At 38.6% G+C, this 24,459-nt stretch overlaps 3 protein-coding genes across 4 annotated transcripts; all 3 read right to left on the bottom strand.

The window, feature by feature from the left end:
- Positions 1–69: 69 nt before the first annotated feature.
- Positions 70–8,702, bottom strand: dcaf15 (DDB1 and CUL4 associated factor 15). The gene is made up of 13 exons (XM_087805636.1): positions 8,592–8,702; positions 8,118–8,215; positions 5,902–6,040; positions 5,175–5,281; positions 4,951–5,093; positions 4,720–4,878; positions 3,069–3,584; positions 2,449–2,537; positions 2,183–2,305; positions 1,264–1,346; positions 1,098–1,202; positions 587–702; positions 70–338 (listed from the first exon to the last, which is right to left on the bottom strand). The coding sequence occupies exons 1-13, from the start codon at positions 8,685–8,687 to the stop codon at positions 283–285; spliced, it is 1,830 nt and encodes a 609-aa protein (XP_087661762.1). The 5' UTR covers positions 8,688–8,702; the 3' UTR covers positions 70–282.
- An 857-nt stretch (positions 8,703–9,559) lies between these two features.
- On the bottom strand, positions 9,560–16,020 carry khsrp (KH-type splicing regulatory protein). The gene is made up of 18 exons (XM_087805625.1): positions 15,830–16,020; positions 14,660–14,762; positions 14,535–14,588; positions 14,430–14,466; positions 14,227–14,285; positions 14,078–14,149; positions 13,945–14,002; positions 13,412–13,559; positions 13,138–13,236; positions 12,896–13,060; positions 12,703–12,805; positions 12,007–12,131; positions 11,636–11,932; positions 11,456–11,565; positions 11,298–11,386; positions 11,011–11,220; positions 10,364–10,551; positions 9,560–10,290 (listed from the first exon to the last, which is right to left on the bottom strand). The coding sequence occupies exons 1-18, from the start codon at positions 15,917–15,919 to the stop codon at positions 10,282–10,284; spliced, it is 2,016 nt and encodes a 671-aa protein (XP_087661751.1). The 5' UTR covers positions 15,920–16,020; the 3' UTR covers positions 9,560–10,281.
- A 786-nt stretch (positions 16,021–16,806) lies between these two features.
- Positions 16,807–24,177, bottom strand: LOC148089321 (mitochondrial adenyl nucleotide antiporter SLC25A24-B-like). Of its 2 annotated transcripts, none has more exons than XM_087805607.1 (11): positions 23,952–24,172; positions 23,318–23,522; positions 22,626–22,749; positions 22,469–22,556; positions 21,784–21,895; positions 20,946–21,104; positions 20,716–20,868; positions 19,873–19,986; positions 19,636–19,803; positions 18,651–18,798; positions 16,807–17,772 (listed from the first exon to the last, which is right to left on the bottom strand). In XM_087805607.1, exons 2-11 carry the CDS (start codon positions 23,489–23,491, stop codon positions 17,561–17,563), a joined length of 1,452 nt encoding a protein of 483 aa, XP_087661733.1. In that variant the 5' UTR covers positions 23,492–23,522; positions 23,952–24,172; the 3' UTR covers positions 16,807–17,560. The 2 variants fall into 2 exon arrangements, with proteins under 2 accessions (XP_087661733.1, XP_087661740.1); XM_087805614.1 differs by having other exon boundaries at positions 17,633–17,772; positions 18,651–18,772; positions 23,952–24,177.
- Positions 24,178–24,459: the final 282 nt, after the last annotated feature.

Genomic DNA, 24,459 nt, shown 5'->3' with positions numbered 1-24,459 from the left:
TTGTATCTGACGCGGTTCTATCGTGATGCGAGAAAGTCTCTAACTTTTGAACAAACACTCAACAAACGGTGACAATTAACAAACATTTTATTCAGTGAAATCTTTACTTACTCTTAAGTGTATGATAAAAAAAAAAGACTTTTCTCTGTAGTGAAGGAACATGGAGCTTCATGAAGCTTCATCACTTGTGAAAAAGACACCAATAGAAAAATGTAATTCCATTAAACATAGTCTTGGATTTTTTACAACTGCACGAGTGACTCCGGTCGGTCGTCGCCGACATCATAGAACGATCCACGTGGAGCGGTCGGCGTCCGCCAACACCTGGAGCGACGAACCTACGGCGGGAGCATGAACGCATCATCAGACATTTGTTACCACAGTTGAAGGAGAACATTGTGACAGATGTGCACGGACCTCAATGCTACACTAATGGCTCACACTTTTTAACAAATCGATTCATAATGGAGATTTTGTCTTTTGATGAGTTTGTCAATAACTTGCAAAGTAAAGATTAGAAATTTTTTTATCTTTATCTACCATTTATATAGTAGATTTTTTCAATTCTGGACCCTGAAGGCATCACCTTTGTGCAGAGCTTCGTTGGTCATGCGGTTGATGTATCTGGAGCTGCCCTCTGGAATCAGCCACTTCATCACCGTGTTCACGCACGACTTCCTGTACGAGCTCCACACGACGCCACTGCAGACGAAACACATGACACTTTATTAAAAAACAGCACATAATAAAAAGAAGTTTTAAACCACCATTATTGTGTTCAACACTAGAAGATTCTCCGCTTTAAATGCAAATATCATTGTTGTGAGACACTGGAAAATAATCAACGTTCATCAAAGAGAACAAGGAGATTGTTGTCGCTTTTCAATGGAATCTTTTCTTTCTTTTTTTACATCTGATAAACAAGACTTGTGGTATTTCTCACAATAAGTACGATTTAAAAACATGGCTCCCTCTAGTGTCAGAACACTGTATCTGCAATCTTGCGTCAGTTTCATGTTTTAAATTCCAACAATCAAGTCAAATACATTCATTTAACATCCATTTTATCGTGAGCTGAACAAGAGAAGGATCGTCACCTGGTTTGACCTTTGACCTCCGTCAGGTCTCCCACACCCACGGTGCAGCACACGCCGGTGTTGAGGTTCCAGCTGACCTGCAGGTGCGAGTGGTAGGTGTTGGGTCTGAGGACAGAAGCACAGGTGAGTCGTCAGGTGAGCCGAGGCGGCAGAGGCAGCGACGCACCTGCAGTGTTCCTCGTCGGTCGAGGAGAAGGCGAGGAGCAGGAGGCCGATGTTGATCATCACCGTGTTGGTGTCTGGACACACCTGCGACACACGTGTTGAAACGACTCTTAAACACACACATCTGACCACAATCTTGTAGCTGCTGGTGAAAACTACTGTAATATATCAGTGTCATCAGAATATTACATATATTTATACTTTTTACATTTCATTAAATCTTATAACTTTGACATTTTAAAAGTGACATTTTTAAGTATTGACTGTATTTTAAATTGAATTCTTTTTATCTTCAAAGATGTTATTCTTTTTTTTTATATTGCCAATTTTCTTTTTCTTTTTTTTTTCACATTTTCTATATGATTCAAATGTTTAAAAATTGAAATTTGTAAATTATTTTTTAATTTTGTATCCTTTTAAATTCTAAATACAACTGATGGAATAATAGAGACACCAGATAATACCATTACTTACCATTTATTTTAATGCCAACATTTATATAACATTCAAAGTCTACAAAATAAAATATTTAATTAAGAAAATGTATTTTTGAATTATTGGAATTAGAATTTCAAATTATAGTAGTAGGAGTAAGAAAAAAAAATATTTTGAAAATAATGGATTTCTATTTTTAATTTTAAGAACAAATTTCACCTTTTAATATATAAAATATTTCATTAAATTATTACAAAAAATCTTCTAAAAACCCCAACATTCAACGGAAAGATTCAAATATTTGAAATGTTAAATTCAACCATTGAATTTTCTGATGGCACTGATCTACTTCCATCTGCCACCATCAAAGTGAAGATACCATAAACAAAGTTTCACTAAACTAAAGAACTAACTAAGGGTTTTATAAAATTAGGCAAAAGTAACTCATGTGTTATTTTCACTCTAACAACAAAACAGAAGTTTACCTCCAGAATAACGACGTCGTAGTCACTGAAGGAGCAGAACTGCGGCGCCCACACGGCGTCGCTCCGGATCACCTCGTTGATGAGATACTCAAAGTCCAGAGTCAGCTGTTCTACACACACGCTCTGGAAGACACGACAACACCGTATCATACAAGCGACACTTTTGGAGTTCATCGTTTCAAAGTTTCTTTATACATGTGTTCAATGAAAATGCAGAATCAGCAGATTAAAGCCGGTCATCCGTGTAGAGATGAAGTGTCGCTCACCTGTCCTGCGTGTTGCCCGGTAACCAGCTGTAGGTTTCTGCCCTTTAGATCCGTGACTGTGAACGGAAGCTGGAACTTATCGTCATAACCTGGAGACACAAACGAACATGTTGCTAAGAAGATGCAAATGGATTTGGTGAGAAAATATTAATACACTTCAAATATGGCAATATTGACGATAATCATAATTATTTAAGGTTTCACATTTTAATTAAGTGTCTATATAATCATCATTGGATTTAGATTTTTTTTTTTATATTATGTCAATATTCACGTTTGTACATTTTTCCGTGTCACGATTAAACTTTCGGCCGCTAGGTGTCGTTACATCCAATGTAATCCCGACACTGACTGAGGACAAGAGGATACAGTGACTCCAACAGTTTTTAAAGCTGATGTTTGGACATATTTAGGTTTAAAAACAAATCAAGGTAGTTACGACTTTAAGAGTCACGTGGTTCTTAAATTCTACAAAACCAGAGTCAAGTTCTCGACAATACTACAAATATACCTTGTTACTACAGTATCACAATACAAAACATGTTTGCTCCTGTATCGTAATACGTATCCCCAGATTGTTCTCAATACACATCCTTTGTAAAAAAAAAAGTACTTTGTACCTTCGCCTCCTCCTTCACTCTGCTCTGCTGCCCCCGGATGTGGGAGGCGGAAGTGCAGGCAGGAGTAGTTGACATATCCAGGCTCACTGGGGTCATTGTCTTGTAATGTGGGCGAAGAGGACGTTGTGGGTGACGAGGATGAAGAAGCTGTTCGATCTTCTGAACTCGATGCCTGTGCAGGCGAGCGGGACTCCTCGTCTGAGCTCGATTTACATTCCTGCTCGTCTGCCAGAGGCGGCATATTTAAGGGCGCATCCTCATCTTTGGCCTCCTTTTCGTCAGCCTTACTCGCGGCTCCTCCTTGGGCCCGTCGGAAGAGATCGGCTGCAAACTCCCGGGCCCGCACTGTCGCCGTCGACGGACCAGGAGACGCAGAAAAGTGCGGAGGCCTAGTGGTCGGTGGCGGAGAGTCGGGAGAGCCGTGAGGTAGCGAGGAAGTGGACGAGGACGGGCCGGGTAGTGTGGAGGGAGACAGTCTTTTTGTGTAGAGAATCTGTGACGACTGACTCTGTGGACCTGAAGACACATTATGGAGTGAGATCATGTTGCATGTCGTCTTGTTTTCATCTCGTCAAGAAATCTAGCTTTTGTCATAAACGTTTTAAGTTTTAAACTAGCACTCAGTGTAGGACAAAAGAACTAGAGGAAGGCAGAGTGAGGTTGATCTCAACCAGACTTTTTCCCCACCAGTGTCACTATGATCAACGGGAACGAATATAAGGAGTGATATCACAGCTTATGTGTTTCAAATTGCACACTTCTGGTCTTACACTTAATATTTTGAGTACACGAGTGTATGACACAGAGCAGTGTGCGAAAATGTGCACACTCAAACGGCCAGAAAATTGTGGATCGATGGACACTTTCCACCCTTAACGGCCGCCATCTTAGATGACACTAAACGGAAGCTATGACGCGTCTTCGGAGCAGATTCTGACGTAAATGTCTCGAGAAAACACTCATTTATCTCCAAAACAACACAACAATAATGATAACAAAATTAACCACAACTTAATAACTTCAATTGGCAAAAGTTGCTGTCAAGTGTCATCAATAGGGTTAAAACAGCAACAGCTAGTTTCGATCAGAGTTTAAAAAGTATAATATGCTAAACAGTCATTTTCGGTAAGAGTGTAGCAGCAGTGTTTGATTTCAGTCAGTACTGTTCTGTCGTAATTTGCGCACTGTTCAAATAAGTTCACTGTCTTACAGTGTACTAAGAGAAGTGAAACAAGAGACAATAGTTCAGAACTTAATAAATCTAAATCTTCAACCAGACAAACAGGTAAAACATTAACGTATTTAGGAAATAGCATCAACAGTTTTACGCTTTACTGTAGTGTTTTTCCTTTGATCTGATTCAAAAGCTTGAGCTGCATGCACCTGACAAGAACCAACCGAAAAGACCCCCTGAATTACCCATTTAACATTTTTAAAAATCTCAATAAAGGTTTCTGAAAAAAGGACAATGTCTAAATAAAGAAACACTGCCTGGCGTTTTCTTTCCAGTTAACAAGCAATTCATAATTTTTGTAAATCAAGTTTTCACTTGTTTTTGTAACTCATCGAGGGACGCAAATGGCCCCCAAGCTGCAAGCCCTTTAAACAGCATAATCAATCATTTTGGGGCTTAATAAAGGGTGAGAATCACCTGTGCAGAGTGAGATGGCACATGCCACCAGAGAGTAGCTGGTGTTCAACAGGATGACCTGGTCCTTCTTCAGTTGGAACGCTGGCTGGAAGGTCGGGAAAGGATAGACAACTTGGTAGCGGCTGTTGAGCACATATCCATGCTCCAGACACTCTCCGCCTGCCGAGACACCAACAAGCTGCCGTCACTGGAGAGAAAGCGGGCGAGTAGAGTGGGGCGGGCGTGAAGTACCTGTGCGTATGGTGGAGTGTGTGGGCACAGGGCAGCAGTCGGGGCACGGCTTGGACGGAGGCATGGCGGCGACAGTGATGTAGATGTCTCGGTTGTTCTCGTCGCTCATCATCAGATTCATCAGAACCGAGGTCGACCGGGTGCTGTGAACATGGACAAGTAATTAATTAAAACTATAATCAGAAAATCATTTTTTGAAAATAGATTTTGGGAGGTAAACTCACTTAAAACCAAAAATGACAATTTTGGAAGGGTCATTCGGCCACTCGCAGACGGTCAGATACAGATCACTGTAGATTTCCTCGTCTGCAAAGAGTCGCACATGATGGACCTGCAGAGGAGCCGTCAAGAAAATAAATTAATATAAAACTTGCATTTTCAGGACAGTGACGAGAGCAACAGTTCAGAGGACAAAGGACAAAGGAAAGCCACGAATGATGATGTGTTTGCACTTCTTCTTTTTTAGAAGCTTGTATGATTTGTGGATTAGAATCTACTGATGGTTCCAGAACATGGTTCCGGACCAGAGGAGAGAAATCCTTCCAGACTGTTGCTCCTAAGCTTTGGAACGATCTTCCTCTCTCTCTGCGCTTGATGGAGTCTACTGACTCCTTCAAGAAACATCTTAAGACACTTTTATTTGTTTATTTGGAGCTGCTGGGTTTGTCTTATGTCTTGATCTTTCAAAGCATGTATTTTAATTGTGTATTGTTTTGATTGTTTAAGTGTTTGTGACCCTGATCTAGAAAGGCGCTTTAAAATTAATAATGACTTACTTAGAGAACAAAGAAATACACGAGAGGATCTTGAAAAAATATGCAATAAAAATACAAGTCATTGAAAATACTAGTGAACATGTTTATTAGTTTATTTTTTGTACACATCAGCCTCTAATGTGAAGAAGCTGATGCTCACTTAGTTAAGAAGTCCTGCGAGAAAGTTTTGACTCACCTGTTTTAACCTGCTGTGCACGTTAAACTCCCACCAGTAGAGATGGTAGGTGAAGAAGGAGAAATCATCATCCTCGCCACAGTTGCTGGTGTAGGACAAAACATATCGCCCACATTTGGTGAAGCCGAGGAAGATGTGCCTGCAACAATAACGAAGGGAAGTGACACACAGGAAGCCAGAATAATTCAACCAAAGTTCTATTTTTACTTGTTTTCTACTCGGCTTCACGTCGACTAAACTGGGATTATTTAGTAAATAACATTATCCTTTTTAGAGTTATATGCAAAAATGCAAGTCCATTTTAAGGCAGTGAATTTTGCTCAGTGATCATGGTCCAAAACACCCACACGCTTAAACATCCAAAGTATCGGCTGATACCAGTGACAATTAAAATAAAAAATGACTACATATAAAATGATAAAGTTGGTATTTATTCAAATAAAGTGTTTAATATTTACCAGCATTTTGAGAACAAAAACAAAAGAAATAGAGTTAAAATTGCAAACTTTGTCTTTTAAGTTGAGAAGTTGGTGAAAAAAACAACTTTGGGTGACAATGTGGGACAAAGTGCAAACATGTCGGGATTAGGGATCACAAAAAGTCAAGTAGTAAATAATAATAATAATAACACTTTCGTAATATCACTTTATAATAACACACAACTTTTATAATAAGTCAAATAAACTCTTAGAGTCTTCCCTGCTTTAATATTAAGTAGGTGTTGAGAATAAATATAAAGATGTATGCAAGACAAACACTCAATATAATCATATTAGAACAACATTATGTAAACAAATCCAGTAAACTAGTTAGAACCTGATTCACAGAAGTTGCCTGTACGCTTGACCTGAGATCACAGAGAAGGTCTGGAGGACTTTCTTTCACAATTGAAGTTTTAAACACAATTTTAAAACAATAAACATTAAATAATAAAAAGGAAATTAATAGTATTGACAGATACTGTTTGGTGCTGGATTTATTGAACAATGATGAGTTTTCTGTTTGCAATTCTCAAACGTAAATCATCATTTTATCTGTAATCGACACAATTTAAAATTAAGTTCAACAGTGCTATGACTAAACTAAACTTTTTAAATTTACTTTTGTGTCATCATTGATCGCCCTGCAGTTTGTGAAATTTAAATTTAAGGGACGTTGACGTCACAAACACGGAACTGCGCTGTCAGCCTTTATTAACCCACTATCAAACACAAACTATTTATTGTACGAGTCAGATTCCAATGAGGAAGTCAACATTAACACTAACAAGAACGTTTGTTATCGTTGACTTTCATGGATCGACTGAAAGTTTCTCTCGTCTCTACAGAACCGCAAAGTTAACCGTTTTCTTTTGTCACTTCTTGTTTCTTCGATCTGCTCATATTCTTTGTCCTGATGCTTCTTTAGATGCTTAATAAATGTAGTTGTCTAAAATGCTGTGGAGGGATACACCCTCTCAAAACATCTGCTCACATCTTCTCTGGAAATATAGTTGTTAACTGTTTGGATCAGATGAACTGAACTGATATTCGATGCCAGTATCGTATCGGTGGATCCCTAATCCAAATACCTCAATACTGGTCGTCTGGAATGTTTCTCTTGCAACACCTCGACATGAGGAATTGTTCCAGAAAAATCTAAAAAAAGTGTATATTTCAAAGTTATCTGAACAGAAGCTAAAAGGCAAACATGCTACACGGACAGTAAAGACTCCGGGTAAACAAGTGAAGACAACAGACTGGAGAACATCAGGGTAAACATGGCATACAATCAGCATGGAGGTATTTGGATGTTTTCAGAATCAGAATCAGAAATACTTTATTGGTCCCGCGAGGGGAAATTCAGTTTTGAAGTTAATATTGTTGGACGACGACGATCGAGCATGATTCACTACATCAAAAAAAAAAAATGTTAATCCATAGAGGAAAGGATTACCCTAAAATAATCTCAACCCTAAATCGTCATGAGGGGGGAGCGAAGTTTGATTTTTTGGGGACAACACTCATTAAAAAACAAAGATGGGACACAAGGTGGATCATTGACTATCATAATTTACATCAGAACCAGACACGTTTATGCCAGTTGTTGTAAACAAAACATATCAGTATATAAAACCATAGATGAGGATGAAAGAAAGAAAGAACACACAGCTAGCCTGGCTCTGGTGCTTCAACAATCCTGATGTAAGATGGAGTCAGACACGGGTGTCAACTCACCCTGCCTTGAGGAACTCTCTACTGACGATGCTCTTCAATGGGACACACACTCGAGGTGGCAGCTTCCTGAAGAGTCGCTGGGAAAACTGTCCTGTTCGCTGTCAAAGCCAAAGGAAAGAATAGTTTCAGTCACAGTGTCGCAACATGTATCGATATTATTGGTTGTTGTTTTTTTTTTAGCTAAAGACAGAACTGGAAAAACTATCGTCAAGTTTGTGGTCTAACAGGAGCTGACAAAGAGAAACCTTACTGCTTTATTTCTGACAGTAAAAACTGTTAATGCTACCATGTGCTTACTATTATATACATTATTAAAAAAAACTAAGAAGAAAAAGTGTTTGACAGTAACATATATAATAGCGCTAGTTAGCCAGTAAGCTAGGTAAGTTAGCTTTGAACGCTGCAGAAATGAGGAAATGCTACGTTCAGGTTTGTCCATTTTTAATCCACAAAGTGACACAAGTGCACGCCTACCTGTCCGCGCACGAGAAGCTTAACAACGTGGTCCTTGTGTTTTCTTTGGGGCTTGTGTTTGCCCTCGTCCTTCTCAGACTTCGAGCTCGGCGCCATCTCTGACTCGGCTGTTGCGCGATGGCCCGCCTACCTGCTCCCGATTGGTCGGATGACTGCACTAAGCTCCGCCCACTCGTTCAAGGATGCGTCAATCACAATCTGGACACAACACTTTTTCCTTGTATCATGCTATGTGATCGAGTATTTACAATTTAATCCTCAGTATCAATATAGTTAATAGTAATGGGAGAGGCGGTGGCAGTAGCATTCAAAACGTTATCAACAATTCAAATATTTTTTCCGCAATAAACATAAAAATGGCAACATGGCAGGAGTTAAAATGAAATCTCTTCCACCAAAATAGTGATAAAGTTTAGACATACCCATCTTTTTTTTAAAAAACAGTTAATAAATTAACGTCATAACAATGTCAGCATGCTTTTTTTTTACATTTACAATTAACATGCCAATCATTAACATTTGTTCATTTTTGTGTTGCAATTAAACTTCCGCCACTAGATGGCAGCAGTCATAACGTCCTGCACAGTTAGAGGAATTAAATCCAACATGATGCAGGTGAGAATAAAAAGGCAACAGTGCACTTCAGCAGCTTATACATTTGACATTTTAGTTTCAAAACAAACTAAATCCGTTAAACATTCATCAAGAGGTCTGTAAACTCTTCAACACCAGAGTCAAGTACTCGACAATACTACAAATATATCCTTGTTCCTACAGTATCGTTGACCCGGTATATGTACACAGCCCTACTTTACAGGTTTAACTTCTGCATAAAAATGGGTGGGAAGTCTGCCGACGTACACAAACATCCCTCGGCTCGCACATGTGACATTTTATTTATTGAACAAAGTCATTTTTAAATGACCAAACATAACCTTTTCATAACAAAAGTCTCAAGATCAAGAAAGTCACTTTTAATGTTTTTATTTTAAGTATTTAAAAACAAGCTGTAAAAAAAAACAAGATACAATGACAAAAACTATTAGGACCAAAAATAAACAAAAAAACATCTGTCATTAATGAAGTAATTAGAGGGCAGACATTCACACATGCATGCACTCGAGCAGCCAACACACTGTAGGTCAGAGCGCCTTTTTACAGCTAACACACGCACTTCTGTCAGTAGCATACACTGTATACAGACACACAAACACCAAGCCCTCTAAGTGAAATTAATTACAGTGAATAAAAAATAAGAAATTGTGATCGCAAGGAAACATAATCCTGCAAACGAAATACTGGGAAGATTTAAAACTTAATTAAAAAAAAAAAAGAAAAAAAAAGGAAAAATAGTTTGATCTCAAAATTTATGTTTTCAAAATACTGCACAGACTTGCCGCCAGAAAAATGGTAAAACATGTGAATCAACATAAGGGTGTTCAAGCTTGCGGTGCTTCTTGATTCACATTTGACTGAAACAGGATCAGAAATGATTAGGAGGGGAAAGTCACTGCTCAAAGAAGTAATTTAGTGCTTCGATCGATGAGAGAAAAACATCTTCCCTTATGAAATCTTCAATTTAAATAGACAAATACAAGATGGGTGGTTTGTGTCAACCACAGTATTGTGATGTCGAGGGAATAAGGAGGGAAAAAGTCCAGAGAGTCACTGTCCAGCTGGCCAAAGGTCTTTACTGGGCCTGGAGAAAACAATCAAACGTGTATTACAACTATGTTATTGATCGATTGACGAGAACGAGGAAGAACATCTACCTGCTGTCCTTGCTGTGGAGCAGCTCCAGGTCCAGGCGCTTGACCCGTCTGTCCATAATAAGCCGCCTGCTGTCTGTAGTACTCGGCCCAGGCGGCGCTATAATCTTGTTGACCTCCTGCTGCAGCGCCCCCAGCTGGTGCGGCAGCGGCGGTACCCGGAGCCACTGCAGCGCCTCCGGCAGGCTGGGCTGGGAAAGACGGAGAACAAATATGAAACTCGACTCGAGTTATATACAATTACAGTACTTTCTTTCTGCAACTGAATATAATCTGTGTATAAAAGTATCGATACACCTAAATATCAATGTTTTTTAACAATATCATATATGGTAAAACAGTCATTTTTTCAGCCTAAACCTTGAACATGCTCATTACACTGGCAATGCGTTTGCATGAGCAAAGAATTTTTTTCCCCCGAACAATTCTTATGGTGCAATTAAACTTCCAGGCTTGAAGACAGCAGTCATTAAGTCCTCAAAAACTAACGTAACAATTAATAACGCAATGACCGAGGAGGTACAAATATATCGTTCCCACAATAAAAATCTAAGGCACAGATACAATACCTTCTTGCAAATACACACCCCTAGTGTTACGGTGCCCACCAGCAGTAAAATGACTTTTCTAAACTCAAATATGCAACTTACTCATGCCCATCTTCTTGTAGTATTCCTCCCAGGCCTTTGTGTAGTCCGGCTGTCCACCAGCAGCCTGTGGCGATTGGCTGGGGTCACCTGGCGCGGCTGCCTGTGCGGGGCCTCCAGGATTCTGCCCTCCCATAGCGCCACCTGGCTGCTGACCATAGTATTGGGCGTAGTAGGCTGCCCATGCGGCGTTTGGATCAGCGGGAGATTTATCTTGAAATTAGGATTAAAAATAGTCAGCGATTTGATCAAAATTAAACCTCCTTTTTGATTCCAAAGTAACTACACACTTGGGTCATGTGGCCCAGGTGCCTGCCACTGCTGGTAGGCGTTACCCCAGCCCTGCGGACAGTACCCCGGACCTCCAGGTGCACCTCCACTGAAAAGCACAGGACAGTTGAAATCTCCGTTTAAAAGATTACACTTCTGTCGATCATTTTGTACTTACTGTGGGGCGCCACCTGGTGGACCCGAATTGTATGGGTTGGGATTATAAGGACCCATTGGTCCACTTGGTCCTCCTGGGCCAGGCCCACCACCAACAGGGCATAGAGGAGCCTGCAGAGAAACAAGATGGCGGTTGAGCGATGATCAACCGTGAAGTATTGAATAAATGCCAATCAAGTACCTCGATCTTCTCTTCTATCAGCTGCTTTGCATAGTCGATCTGCTGCGGGGACCCTCGGATAGTAAAAAGTTTGAAGTTGGGGTCCCCATTAGGGGGTGGTTCCCGGGATATCTCCACAAATGCACCGGTCTGTTGGTTGATGGCTTTGACATGCTCCCCTCCTCGACCAATCACGAGGCCACATTTATGTGCTGGGATGGAGAAGGTCATCTCTCCTCCGGGTGGACCCCAGCCGCCTTGGCCTCTCCCCCGTCCTCGCCCACCAGGCATCCCTGAACCAGGAGGCCCAGATGGTCCCTGTGCAGGTACACGTTTGCAGGTGTTATAGAAGAGAAGACTTTCAATAAGGGAAAGAAATAAAAAGAACTTACTCCCTGGCCGCCCTCCTCTCGAGCTCGAATGCTCTGCAGAAGGTCAGTGATGATGGACGCTGCATGTTGACACTGGTCTGGGGGACCACTGATGTGGGCGATTTTTTCAGGACCTGTACCGTCATCTGAAAAATAAGATTATTTTATAACTTTATCTCAACCCGTTTCAGGTGCAATCATAATCATCTTCCCAGGCAAGTCAAGACCACAACGGCTTCAATATGTATCTTGGAAGATTACGGAATGAGGGATTTTTACCTGTAACATATCAGTACTGTCTCAACAAGGACATATTTGAGGTATTAAAACTGGTTACACTTAAATATAGCAGTATTTTTTATCACAATACTGTATCGATATTCAATTTGTTTTGACCATAGTTAGAGTTCATAATAATTATTTTTTTAATTTAATAATAGTACGTTTTATTTGTAAAGTGCCTTTCAAAGGACACAGCAGAGGGAAATCTCGACAATGACTGAGGACAAGATGATATTCTTTAAAGCTTACGTTTTTACATTATGTGTCAAACAAATGAAAGCAGTTACGACAAGAGTCATGTGTCTGCAACACTAGAGTCAAGTTCTCGCCAATACTACAAACTTATCTTTGGTACTATGACAATAATTCGTTCCGTCATCGTACGAGCGTTGACATATTCTTGACAGCCCTAGTTAGTATAAACAAAAAGCATACCAGGTTTGAACTGTATTTTCACCCCAGCGTCGCTCTGAATCTTCTTTATCATCTCTCCACTGCGACCGATGACCACACCAACAGAATGACGAGGCACAGCGATCTATAAATTAATTAAAACAAAGGGGGAAATTAATATTTGACCTTTAGAAACAACCATACATGATATTTGCAGCTGATGTCAAGAGCTTACCTCTATTCCTCCACCACCTCCACTGCTGCTGCTGCCACCACCACCTCCTCCTCCGCCTCCTCCTCCTCCTCCACCTCCTCCCATTCTGGATCCATAATCATTCCTCTCTCCAAAGCCGCCGTGATCTCGCTCTCGAAGAATCTCGTTGACCATGTCTTTTGCTTGCTAAAGAGTGTGACCCAGAGGTCAGAGCTTCCAATAAAACTTGCACTACCCGCCGCCCACAGAAGGAAGACAAGTACCTGCACTTTGTACGGATCTCCAATGATGCGGAGTGGTTTGTCAACATTTGGCGGCTGCGAACCATCTTGGATAAGAATCATCTTCACTCCAGCACGTTCCTGAAATATCCACATCAAAAAAATCATTTTATATGAAAAGACTAACGATCAATAACCAACTTCATTTTCTTTTCAAATTCTTGTGAAATACTGTAGAAGAGCATAGACTTAAGCAACCCATTATTGCTCTATAGCCCCACAGCACTATACCCTGAAAGGAGAATCGAGAAATCACCTGCAGCTGCTTGATGGTCTCTCCTCCTTTACCAATGATGAGGCCAGCTTTGCCTGCAGGGATTATCATCTCCTGCATTGAACCCGACTGGCCATTCGATGACTCATGACCCCTCGACACAATGTCATCTATTAGTGCCCTGGCTCTCCTGGAAGAAAGAAAACAAAATACATTGTCAAGATAATTTAAACACAATAGATGTTGTACAGTTGATGTCCATTTAGAGACAACTTATGTGTCGTTTTGAATGTCTGTTAAATTGATCTTAGACCTCCATTTTACTCAATGCGTCAGTTTGAACAAAACTCTTGATTGAAATATTTAAATTAGAAAGGCCTCATTGTATGTTGTGTGGAGCAAGTTTGTGTGGTGTTATTAAATCATAATGGGCTCCGCTATCTTAAACCTTCAGACAGGGGAGAACTTTACGAAAACAAATAAAACCTCTTTAAATATGACCCCAAGAACATTGATCTTTAAGAAAAAGAGAACAATTAAAATTTGAGATGTAACCAGACAGAGGACAAACTTACTGAATAGCATCTGCTGAACCCGTCAGAGAAATGCTGCGTTCAGCAAGGCCAGCACTGTCTGTGAGCGGAAATTGAATTGATCAGCAAAGATGATTGAATCCCAGCAAATGCTTCTTTATTTTTAATAACTCACCATGTGCGATTTGAACTTTACAGCCAGAGTCCTGTTGTATTTTGTTAATCTGTTCGCCCCCTCGTCCAATAACTTGACAGAAAACAAAACATAGATTTAGTATCGAAGTCTAACCAGAACCCATGCAGGGACTGTGTTTGAGAACTTACTGAGGCCGACCATGCTGTCTGGAACTCTGCACTCTTCAGTCATTGTAGAGGATCGTATGCTGGGGGGAAAAAAAACAGTTCAACCGTCTAACCAAGACACATGCGTCTACTATATCGTATCTCCCATGGTCAAGTTTTAAAAAGCATTAATTAAGTCAAGGGGAGCTCATAAAAGGGACTTTTCTATTACAATAAGGGCTTACCTTTGTTGAGAGAGGGCTGCGAGCTGAGCTCCAATGGCTGCAACGAGAAGATATATTGAGCACTAGAATTCAAATAAAAGTGCTAATAAGGTGCTTTTAACATACACAGTGCAGAATCTCTGTCACTCTGCGAGGCTACCTTCTTGGCATCAGGTTCATCTAAACATAAATTAAACGTCTTATGCTTTGCACATCATCAAATAATGTATAGATGGTACTTTTAACTTTACCTGCTTCTTCAAGAGAGCGTTTCTGTGCAGAGAATGAATACCCCTCAGCTCCTCCGTTGTTGCTAACCAGGGGTGCACCGTCACCGCCGATTTTAGCTGCAATCTTGAACCAGTAACCAAGACATACAAATAAGCATACTAGTAATTAGAAAACAACATTCTCATGAACACTGGCCAAATAATGTGATTACGGTTTCAATGTTAATTGTAAATATATGTACAAAATAACCTTGATTATGTTTTGCCATCTTCAGGATTCAAACACACTACACTAGCAATATAATAAAACAAGAGAGATATGTGCAAAATATATCTTGGATGGCATGTGTGAACTTGTGTTTTTACTGGTGTGTGTCAGTGATTTAGTTTGAATTGAACAAACATTTCCCCGATCCAGCTTGTAGATAAATATTTAAAGAGTTGCTTTTCTGTTGTACTGGCAAGACATGATCGTATTTAGATATTAAATCCAGGAGGTATATCCCCCCCTACAATAGATTTGCATCTTAGAAATCCTGCATCTACTCGCTTTAATTCGGAATAAATGGGACACATGATCTCAATTTCGCTTTGATGTCCATCTTGATCAATATTTCTCAATTAAAAACTTCGGACCCAGTTAACTTAAAAGGGTTTTAACACATGCGCTGTGTAACATTTACGTTAGGAAATAACTAACATGGGGATTTATTTTTCGATCGTTTGTGTGTGTGATATATATATATATATATATATATATATATATATATATATATAAAAATATGCACATTTCGTTAATATAGTCGCGATTTCCAGGTAGTGTGGTCACGCTGAGTATACTGTGGAATAACTGTGTTTGATTTATTTAAACATATGGAGAGGTTGTAAACAAAGCAGTTACCTCTTGCAAAATGGTAGCACTACTGGATAGCTTTACGCGCTAACGCTGTGAACGGATCGCGGATGGAGCAAATAAATAAGAAAGTAATAACTGAAGTTTGAATTAAGGAAAGTGCAGTTTTAACCGCTAAATGTCCGATTAAGTACTTGTTTGAATAATCCCGTCGCATGATGGAGGTCTGAAGCGCGGATAAAAAAGACATGCTAACCGCTAAGACGCCTGCCGATGCTAGCCGCCGTCTCCCAGATGCTAACTAGCCTACATGCTAACCCCGATGAACACTCGGTTACCTGTCGGGCTCTCTCTACCGCGTCAGCAAAAGCGTCTTTTTTCATTCCTCCGCTGACTCCATTCGTCGAAAGAGCGCCGTATTCAGACATACTGCTCGGTTGGACACACAGGGGTCAGATCGAAGCGCTACGGCCAGGTCAGGCTGCGCAAAAGCGGGAAGGCTGAACAAGAGCGTCTTGGCGACACCAGTGTGCGTGACAAACGTCCCCGCGCGAACCAATCACAGCTCGGTACCGCGCTGCCTTATGCTAAAAGGTCGGCGTTCGACCGACAGCGCCACCTGCTGCACCGGAATACCTTCCTCACATACACGGTCAATGAACGTACTGATTTAATAATTATATATATAGAGAGAGACAGATTAAATTAAATAAAGCAAGTAAGTAATTTTTATGTATATAGCGCTTTTCCAGACCAGGGTCACAAAGCGCTTAAACAATCAAAACAATACTATACAATAAAGTATATACTTTAAAGATCAAGATAAACCTGATAACACAACAGGAGTTCCAGAAAATCAAGGAAAAGCCTGAACAAATAAAAACGTCTTAAGATGTTTCTTGAAGGAGTCCGTAGATCCATCAAGCGCAAAGAGAGAGGAAGATCGTTGCAAAGCTTAGGAGCAACAGCCTGGAAGGATTTCTCTCGGTGTTATCTTGACCTTTAAAGTATATATTTTATGGAATATTGTTTTGATTGTTTAAGGCAGCGCTTTGTGACCCTGGTCTGGAAAAGCGCTCTATAAATACAAATGACTTACTTTCATTACATAAACAAATTGACCAACTAGTTCATTAAATGAAATACAATAACATTTAATTATACAATATTAACGGGTGGAACGAGTTCTTGAACCGAGATGTTCTTGTCAGTGATCTCAGGCTCCTGTGTATCAGGATGGATAAAATCAAGATGATTGTCAAATCATTTTGGATATTTTGATTGTTTTATTTATATAAGTGAGAACACAAGTAGAAAACAAATCAAGAGAAAGCAGCCACGATAATTCTTTGACGTTTGAAAAATGGTCGATATTATTATTTATTCACACTCAAGTGAGCAGTAATGGAAGGCGCGTGATTGTTTCAGACTCATTGTTAGATTTGTGAATTAAGAGATACATTTTATTTCACCAGCTCGTCCTAATATCACTAAAATATAGATCTTTTTCACTTTTTTTGGCTAACATTTAAAAAGAGAAACAAAATCTGTTTTATTACTCATTTTACATTCAGTTCAGTTCAACGGTTCAGTGATTAAAACTGGCAAAAATGACACAAGGAACACAAACAATTGTACATTTAATAATACATTTCTTAATAACTTAAATGTAGCGGTGCTAAGACCTTTGGGACCTTGTTTTTCCAGTCAGCCTCTGAAGATTCATTAAGACAATCAGTCACAATCCCTCCACTCCTGGTATCTCAATCCTCTACATCTCACCTGAGAGAGAAGAAGAGGTAAAACCTTCTGGCAGTTCTCAACACCGGGAATGTAACACAACCTCCAACTCTAGTAGTTCAAGCAAGTTTGTGTGTAAATGATTCAGTCCAACACAGGCATCACTCAACGCTTGTTAGTGGTCCTTAAAAACCTTCATGCCTCGCCAAGCAGTTGTCGGTTTAAGTAGGTCAGAAACGCCTCCGATTGATTTCCAGTCTGAGGCCGTGAACGTCCAGGATTATCTCCTCATGCCTGGGATTTTCCTCACCATCAAACCACACTTCAGTTCAACCCTTGCTCTTCCCTCCTCGCCTACCGTCGATGTCAACTCCCAGGAGTATCCGTGTGTATTCGTAGGCTACGTATGACACGCTGACCGCGGGGATGACCTTCAGTAAATTCGGGGAGATTCCTCGATAAAGACCGGTGACTCCCTCCCGCGAGACGATGTTGCGGATCAACGCCAGCATCGACAGCTTTGGCGTTCCGATCGAAGACGCTGAGAAACAGAGAGGAACATCAGGTGAGTAGAGATCAAGAGCCATCAGGATATTGAATGGTTGAATTTAATTTTTTTTTTTAAATAATCAAACTTAACAAATCTGATTTTTTATTATTATTTTAACACATGTAGTTTGATATTATAATCCAATTCATCCAAAAATAGATTTTCTTTACTTTATAATTCTTAGCCTTTTGAATGTAATATAAAAATGTTGGTGTTATTTTGCCACCTTACCAGACATAACCAATCGAGCATCGAGCCACTCGCTCTAACTTTTAAATTGATACCAAGCTGTAAAACTACAGTGAGAAAGAGCTTAAACGTTATAATTATTTGAAATCCGCCATGAAGATCTGATACTCCAGGGTTTCTACGTAGTCACATGATCATCTGTGAGTCACGTGATTGGCTGAAGGTTTAATCAAGTAGCTCTGTACTCTTTCTGTATTGTCTGGTGGCACTATTACACCAAAAGATTATATTGAATTTAAAAGGCAAGGAATTTAAAAATATTGAATTTAGACAACTTTTTTCTAAATTATTTGTATGAGTATATAAAACTATGTGTAAAAATAGAATGTTTTCTTTTTGAAAATATTAAAATTCTCATATTCAATTGTTTGAAAAAGCAACAAACAAGTCAACCTAAAGATATAGAAATGATTTAATTCAATTATTCAATCAAATAACACATATAATAACATTTGAAACAAAGTTTCAACATTTAAAATGTTAAATCCAACAACGTAATATTCTGATTTCACAGATAAACTTGCATCGTATCTTTAGAATCTACTCCTTGGCATTTCCGAATCTCAGAGATGTTTCAATTCGATCCAATATCTGATCCAACAAGCAGAGATTAAACCAACCTTGTGCCTGCATTCGGGTTCGGATCAGCGCCAGCGGGTAACTAGCGAGCTGCCCGCATGTGCTTGAGACGGCGCCACAGCCCACCAGAACCATGACGCCCGGGTCTGCAATCCCGCTGTTCCTGTTCAGCCAGGAAAACTTCAGAGACTGGGAGAGAATCATAAACACATGGAGGGTAGGAACGGACGTGCGGGAGATGAAGGTAGTTTTGGTTTCTTAATTACAAAAAAAGTTGCTTCAATCAAAATCTAAATCCATTTAAAATTCTTTGATTGAAGTCATTTTATTGTGTTTGGACAACATTATAGGACATTTGTGTCTTATTTATTATATCCCAAAGTAGTTAATACATTTTTTTTATTGAATTAACTTTTTATTTGACTTAAAATATCTATTTGATTGAAGGAACTTTTTATTGAAGGATTCATTTTGAGTTTGGGCCGCATTATGGGAGGGCATTTGTGTCTAGATTATTTTAAAATGTAACTTTTTTTTAAATTGAAGTAACGTTATTATTATTTTTTTGATTTAAACAACTTTTCATTTGATTGATAATGTTTTACAATGAAGCAACTTCTTCATTGAAAATATATTTTGGATTAAAGCAACTTTTCTTTTGATTAATGTTTTTTTTGGTAATTGAATAAACTTTTCTTTTAATTGATATTTTTTTTGATTGAATAATATTTTTCTTTGATTGACATTATTTATAAAGCAACCATTTTTTTTGATTAGAGAGTAATTTAGATAATATTTCTTTCAATTAATTTTTTTTTAAATTTAAACTTTAACTTTTGTTTTATTTATATTTTTTTTGATCGAATCAACAATATTTTGTATTAAAAAAAATATATGTATATATATTTTGTATTGATGCAACTTTAAAAAATTCAAAACTATTGTTTCTGTATTTGAAAAAAATGTTTTAGATTGAAAAACAAAGAAACAAAACTTCCTTCATGAGATGAGTGATCAGGATCTTACCTCATAAACGGCCAAGTCGATCCCTGCGTAGGGGACGATCCCCAATATGTTTGGTACGTAGCCCTTGTAGAAGGCGGCGACGCCTTCCTTCTGCAGGATCTGTTTGGCACAGTCCAGTATTCCTGAGTACTGACCCGTGTTCCTGAGCGTGAGTCGAGTCTTCAACACCTATATTGAGAAAACACACTGAAGGCTGGAGTCTTGTGTGTCGTGGTGAGTGTTTTACACTGACATGACCTCCAGAGGATAGATGACGGTCTGAGCCGTGGCTCCTGCCAGAGACCCGGCCAGGAACCGCTCATGAACCTTCAGCTTCTTCGTCTCCGCACTGCCGCTCATGAGACACTTGATCTGGACACAGAATCATAGAAGTAAATGAGTAACATCAGAATCGTTGAATGTAACATTTCAAATGTTGAAACTTTTATTTGGCTATTTTAATTAAATACTACTATATTTAAAAGGTTGAATTTGTGTTTATTGTTTTCAATTATTTCTATGATAAAAGGTTTCATTTGTTATGAATATAAATTGAATTTTTTCAAAATGAATACATTTTATTTTTAGACATATAGTTCTAAATACTAATTCCAATATCTTTTTTCCCCTAAATTCAATATTCTTCAATACAAAGCCTTTTTAATTACCACCAGACAAAACCAAAAGAGTAAAGAGATACTTGTGAGATTCAATGTCGTCTTGTGATCATCGCGTCACATGATTGGCTGAAAGTAGTTCTTCTGGTATTTTCTTGTGGCATTATTATACTTTCATTTTTATTTTAAATTTAAAAGTCAACAAATGTATTAATTTATTAAAAAAAATATTGGAATAAGAATATTAAACTCTATTTGTAAAAAAACATTAAAATGTTTTACTGAAATAATAATTAAAAAGAAAAGGAATTTAATAATTAAAAAGAAAAATTAACCTTTCAACCTACAAATTACTAGAAGAAATTATTATTTTTAAAATTCTTTCCCAAAAATTCAATCATTCAATATTATATAGCAACACTGAAATACCTCCTTAGAGATACTTTGACAAATCTTTATAAAGAAAGAAGAAGAAATGACTCGCCTGCTCGTAGGCCGTGAACTTGATGGCAGTTTCCGGAGCGATTTTAAGAACATTGATCCCATTCCCCCTCCAGAGAGACCCCCAGCCCCCCTCTTTCACCATGGACTTGAAGCTGCTCACAAAGTTCCCCCTGAAGACTGTTAGCCCGTGAACCTGGAATGTTGGAGCACAAACCTCAAAACACAACGAAGAAGAAGAAGAAGATCCCTTTGAAGTCGCACAAAGATCACCTGACGAAAGACCTTGAGGCGATCCAGAGGTGCGGTTCCGGTCCTGGACACCGACCCGGCCAGCGCTCCTGCCATCAGCTGTCTCCAGACGTAGCCAGACTTTTTCTCCTCTTCAGTAAACTCATCTGGGACTGACAGCTGCTCACCCAGATCCAGCATCTAGTGTATTATTTATTAAAAAAATGTATCATAAAATATTTAAAAATGAATGCATTTATGTACACACACAGAGTTTGATATACTAGTTCCAATAATTCAAAAATAAATGTTCATAATTCAATACGTTTTATTTCATTTGCCTGTTAAATTCTATATTAAAATGTTGGTATCAAGAGACACCAGACACACTATTGCCTCTATGTTGTCACATGATCTTCTGCACTTCACGTGATTGGTTGAAAGTTCTATCAAGTATCCCGGTACAATTTTGGTATTTTCTGGCGGTACTATTATGTCTATATTTGTATATTGAATTTAAAAGACTACGAGTTAAAGATATATTGAATTGAGACCATTTATCTTTGAATGATTGGAATAAGAACATAGACTACTGTATGTACAAAAATAAACAATAATTGTTTAATATATATTTTTTAAATATAATATCTTTTAATTTAGAAATGCTTCAATTCAATTATTCCAAAAAATAACTTCAAACATTCAAATAAAAAAAGAAATGTTTCAACGGTTAACATTTTGAATTAAAATATTTAATATATATCATTTAATATTCACTGATATACTTCCATAATCAATAGTGTTACTAAAGCCAAGATAACAGAACTATGGACAAGGTATAATAAAACAATAATTATGCTTCATACATTTCGTGTCTCACCATCGAGCGCTTCCAATAGCGGGCCACATCCTCCATGTTAGTGATGGGGTTGAACAGGAAGTAGTCCCGCCACTCCGTCCAATTGATGGTCATGGTGCCGTCCTTGTCAATACTGCGGCACATACAGGAAGGTTTATGTAGGTCATGTAGAGCAAACAGCGGTACTTTTTTGATCGATGATTATATGAGTGGTATTCATCTCTAAATCAGTGTCGATACACTGATATTTTGTGGGTCTTTTAAATCATATTTAATTTTTTCATAGATATATTATGGTTAATACCTCAATAAAATATGTATCACGTAAAGAAAATTTGATTTAATTTACAATTAACCTGCAAATATTCAAGTCGTTTATTTTTGTGTTGCAATTAAACTTCTTGCCGATAGATGGCAGCAGACATTTACCGTGAGCAGCTAAATGAAAACTCCGGCGATGACTGAGGACAAGAGGATACAGTGAAATCCAGCGGCTTTTAAAGCTGATGTTTAACACATTTTTGTTTCAAAACAAATAAAAGCAATTACGAAAAAAGTCATGTGGTCTGTAAATTCTGCAACACCAGTGTCAAGTACTCGACAATACTACAAATATATCCTTGTTACTACAGTATCACAATATGATGCAATATACTAATTGTTGTCCCTCTATCTAGATACGAATTGTCAGATCAGGTCAACCTACGTTTTTAAAATCCTGGTGGCGGCGTCTAAGCTGATGCTGATCCCGAGGCTGCGCAGAGATTGCTGGATCTCTGACGCATCGATCCGACCTGCAATAGTGAAAACTGGAAATGACGACATTCTCAGGGGCTACCGGTCATTTCACAGCTGCTGCTGACCATCTTCGTTCTTGTCCAGGCTGCGGAACATGAGCTTGAGCTGTTTTTCATGCGTGCGAAGATATCGGACGAACTCCTCGAAGTCCAGAACGCCGTCATTGTTGGTGTCTCCTGCCCGAACCATCTGGAAACAAACACCCAAACAATGTTAAGACAGTGAATACTGTAACCATTAAACAGTATTGATCAGAAATACGATGACAAAACCTGTTTGAACATGTTAATATATGTGGTTTAAGATGTTTTATAAAAGGACACAAATGGTCTCGTGAAGGAGAGGAAAGGTTACACGACTCTTGTTTCAGAGACCCTCACTAAAATAGACTTGACTGTGCGCTCAATATTTTAGTGTAAACAGGACCGAGTGTTGTTCGAACTGTAGTCATTGCATATACTACATATTTGTACAGTATACATGAATAATTTGTACTACATAAAGTAAAAACAATTAAACATTTTGATGGAATGTAATTAATTCATTTGTGGATTAATTTGGATCAATGCTTTTTTAAATGTAAGAGATTATTATCGTGTTTATTAAATATAATTTTAAATAAACCTACCGCATATTTATAAATGCTGTACCTTTTTAATCAGGAAATACAGTTAAAAGGCAGGTTTGTGGCTCCAAAAGTGGCCTGGCAAAAGGCATTAAATGGCCATAGACATCCTTACATTTGTTATCTACCTACCTTCTCCAGGGCGGTTCTGGACAGCCCTCGGCCGGCGAGTCCAGCCCGTAGCTCCGTGATGTCCACGCGTCCATCTTTGTTGAGGTCCAGCTGATCGAACAGCTCTGCCCAGCGCTTCTCCCTCTCTGGGTCCGAACCATTTCCTTGGCAGTGAACCCTCGAGATCCAACTCATCTGACCAAAGCGCTGATGTCCTTCAGATCATCTGAAGCAACACACCAGGGTCAGAAACACAAAAAGTGAATCAACATCAATGTTAAAAATGGCAAATATTGGAAATACAGAACTTGATAGACACACTATTTAAAAATCATGGTTTAGGGAAGCAAATACTTAACAGGAGTTTAAGTAAATACAGAAAGAAAAAGTGAAGTGAACATGAATAAACTATAGTCATTACACTAATAAACTAAAGTGACATATATACTTTATTGAATATTGTTTTGATTGTTTAAGCGCTTTGTGACCCTGGTCTAGAAAAGCGCTATACAAATAAGAATTACTTACTTACTTACTTACAACATAAGTAAACAATAATGTCTTTAAAATCGTGAGACTCAAAAATAGAACCAGAACTGGGTCTCAACATAATATTTAGCATTTCTACAACGTTAGCATCAAGCGACGTGTTTACCTCAAGGAGTCGAGAATCTGTCACGGAGCAGAACCAGAAAAAAATAAAACTAAAACTCAAGTGTGACCCTGACAAGGTTTCTGGTTTGCGTCTCTTCTTCGACCACTCCTCTGTCCAGGAATGAGGAAGCGACGCCCCGCCTTCATTGCGAGTGAATTGTTATTATTGTTTAAATGTATGTGTTTATTTATTAAAGACTGAAACAAGACATGCAGACGTTGGTTCAAAGTGAGAGTTTTGCATCAGATCCAAGAACTCGCTGCAAGTGAAGCGGTTCAGACGACAAGCGCCCGTGACGTCATCATTAGACGACGGTATAAAAAAATAACATAATCAGAAACTTTTTTTTTTGCCATTGGTGTAAATACAACATTTGTCCGAACAAACTATAGATTATTGTTTACACATTGAAACTATAAATTTAAAAAAAAAACATTTATTTGCAGTTACTGCTAATACATAGATGAATAAGTAATTTATAAAACATTTTTTTTCTTTATTCATTACC

The sequence above is a fragment of the Callionymus lyra genome, chromosome 1, assembly GCF_982586985.1.
Source record: "Callionymus lyra chromosome 1, fCalLyr1.hap1.1, whole genome shotgun sequence".
In the NCBI taxonomy this organism is placed as follows: Eukaryota; Metazoa; Chordata; class Actinopteri; order Syngnathiformes; family Callionymidae; genus Callionymus; species Callionymus lyra.
Note: the sequence above shows the minus strand (reverse complement) of the source record. Positions and strands in the feature narration are given on the sequence as shown.

Coding starts and splice junctions, on each gene's coding strand:
- dcaf15 (XM_087805636.1), bottom strand. CDS start 8,687: ATGGCGCCGAGCTCGAAGTCTGAGAAGGACGAGGGCAAACACAAGCCC. Junction 2,538..3,068: donor GAGTGAAGGAGGAGGCGAAG/GTACAAAGTACT, acceptor TTGTGTCTCCAG/GTTATGACGATAAGTTCCAG. Junction 2,306..2,448: donor CCGGGCAACACGCAGGACAG/GTGAGCGACACT, acceptor CGTGTCTTCCAG/AGCGTGTGTGTAGAACAGCT.
- khsrp (XM_087805625.1), bottom strand. CDS start 15,919: ATGTCTGAATACGGCGCTCTTTCGACGAATGGAGTCAGCGGAGGAATG. Junction 14,467..14,534: donor TGACAGAGATTCTGCACTGT/GTATGTTAAAAG, acceptor TTCTCGTTGCAG/CCATTGGAGCTCAGCTCGCA. Junction 13,237..13,411: donor AGACCATCAAGCAGCTGCAG/GTGATTTCTCGA, acceptor TGGATATTTCAG/GAACGTGCTGGAGTGAAGAT.
- LOC148089321 (XM_087805607.1), bottom strand. CDS start 23,491: ATGAGTTGGATCTCGAGGGTTCACTGCCAAGGAAATGGTTCGGACCCA. Junction 21,896..22,468: donor GCCACCAGGATTTTAAAAAC/GTAGGTTGACCT, acceptor TATGTGCCGCAG/TATTGACAAGGACGGCACCA. Junction 19,987..20,715: donor AGTTCACGGCCTACGAGCAG/GCGAGTCATTTC, acceptor TTCTGTGTCCAG/ATCAAGTGTCTCATGAGCGG.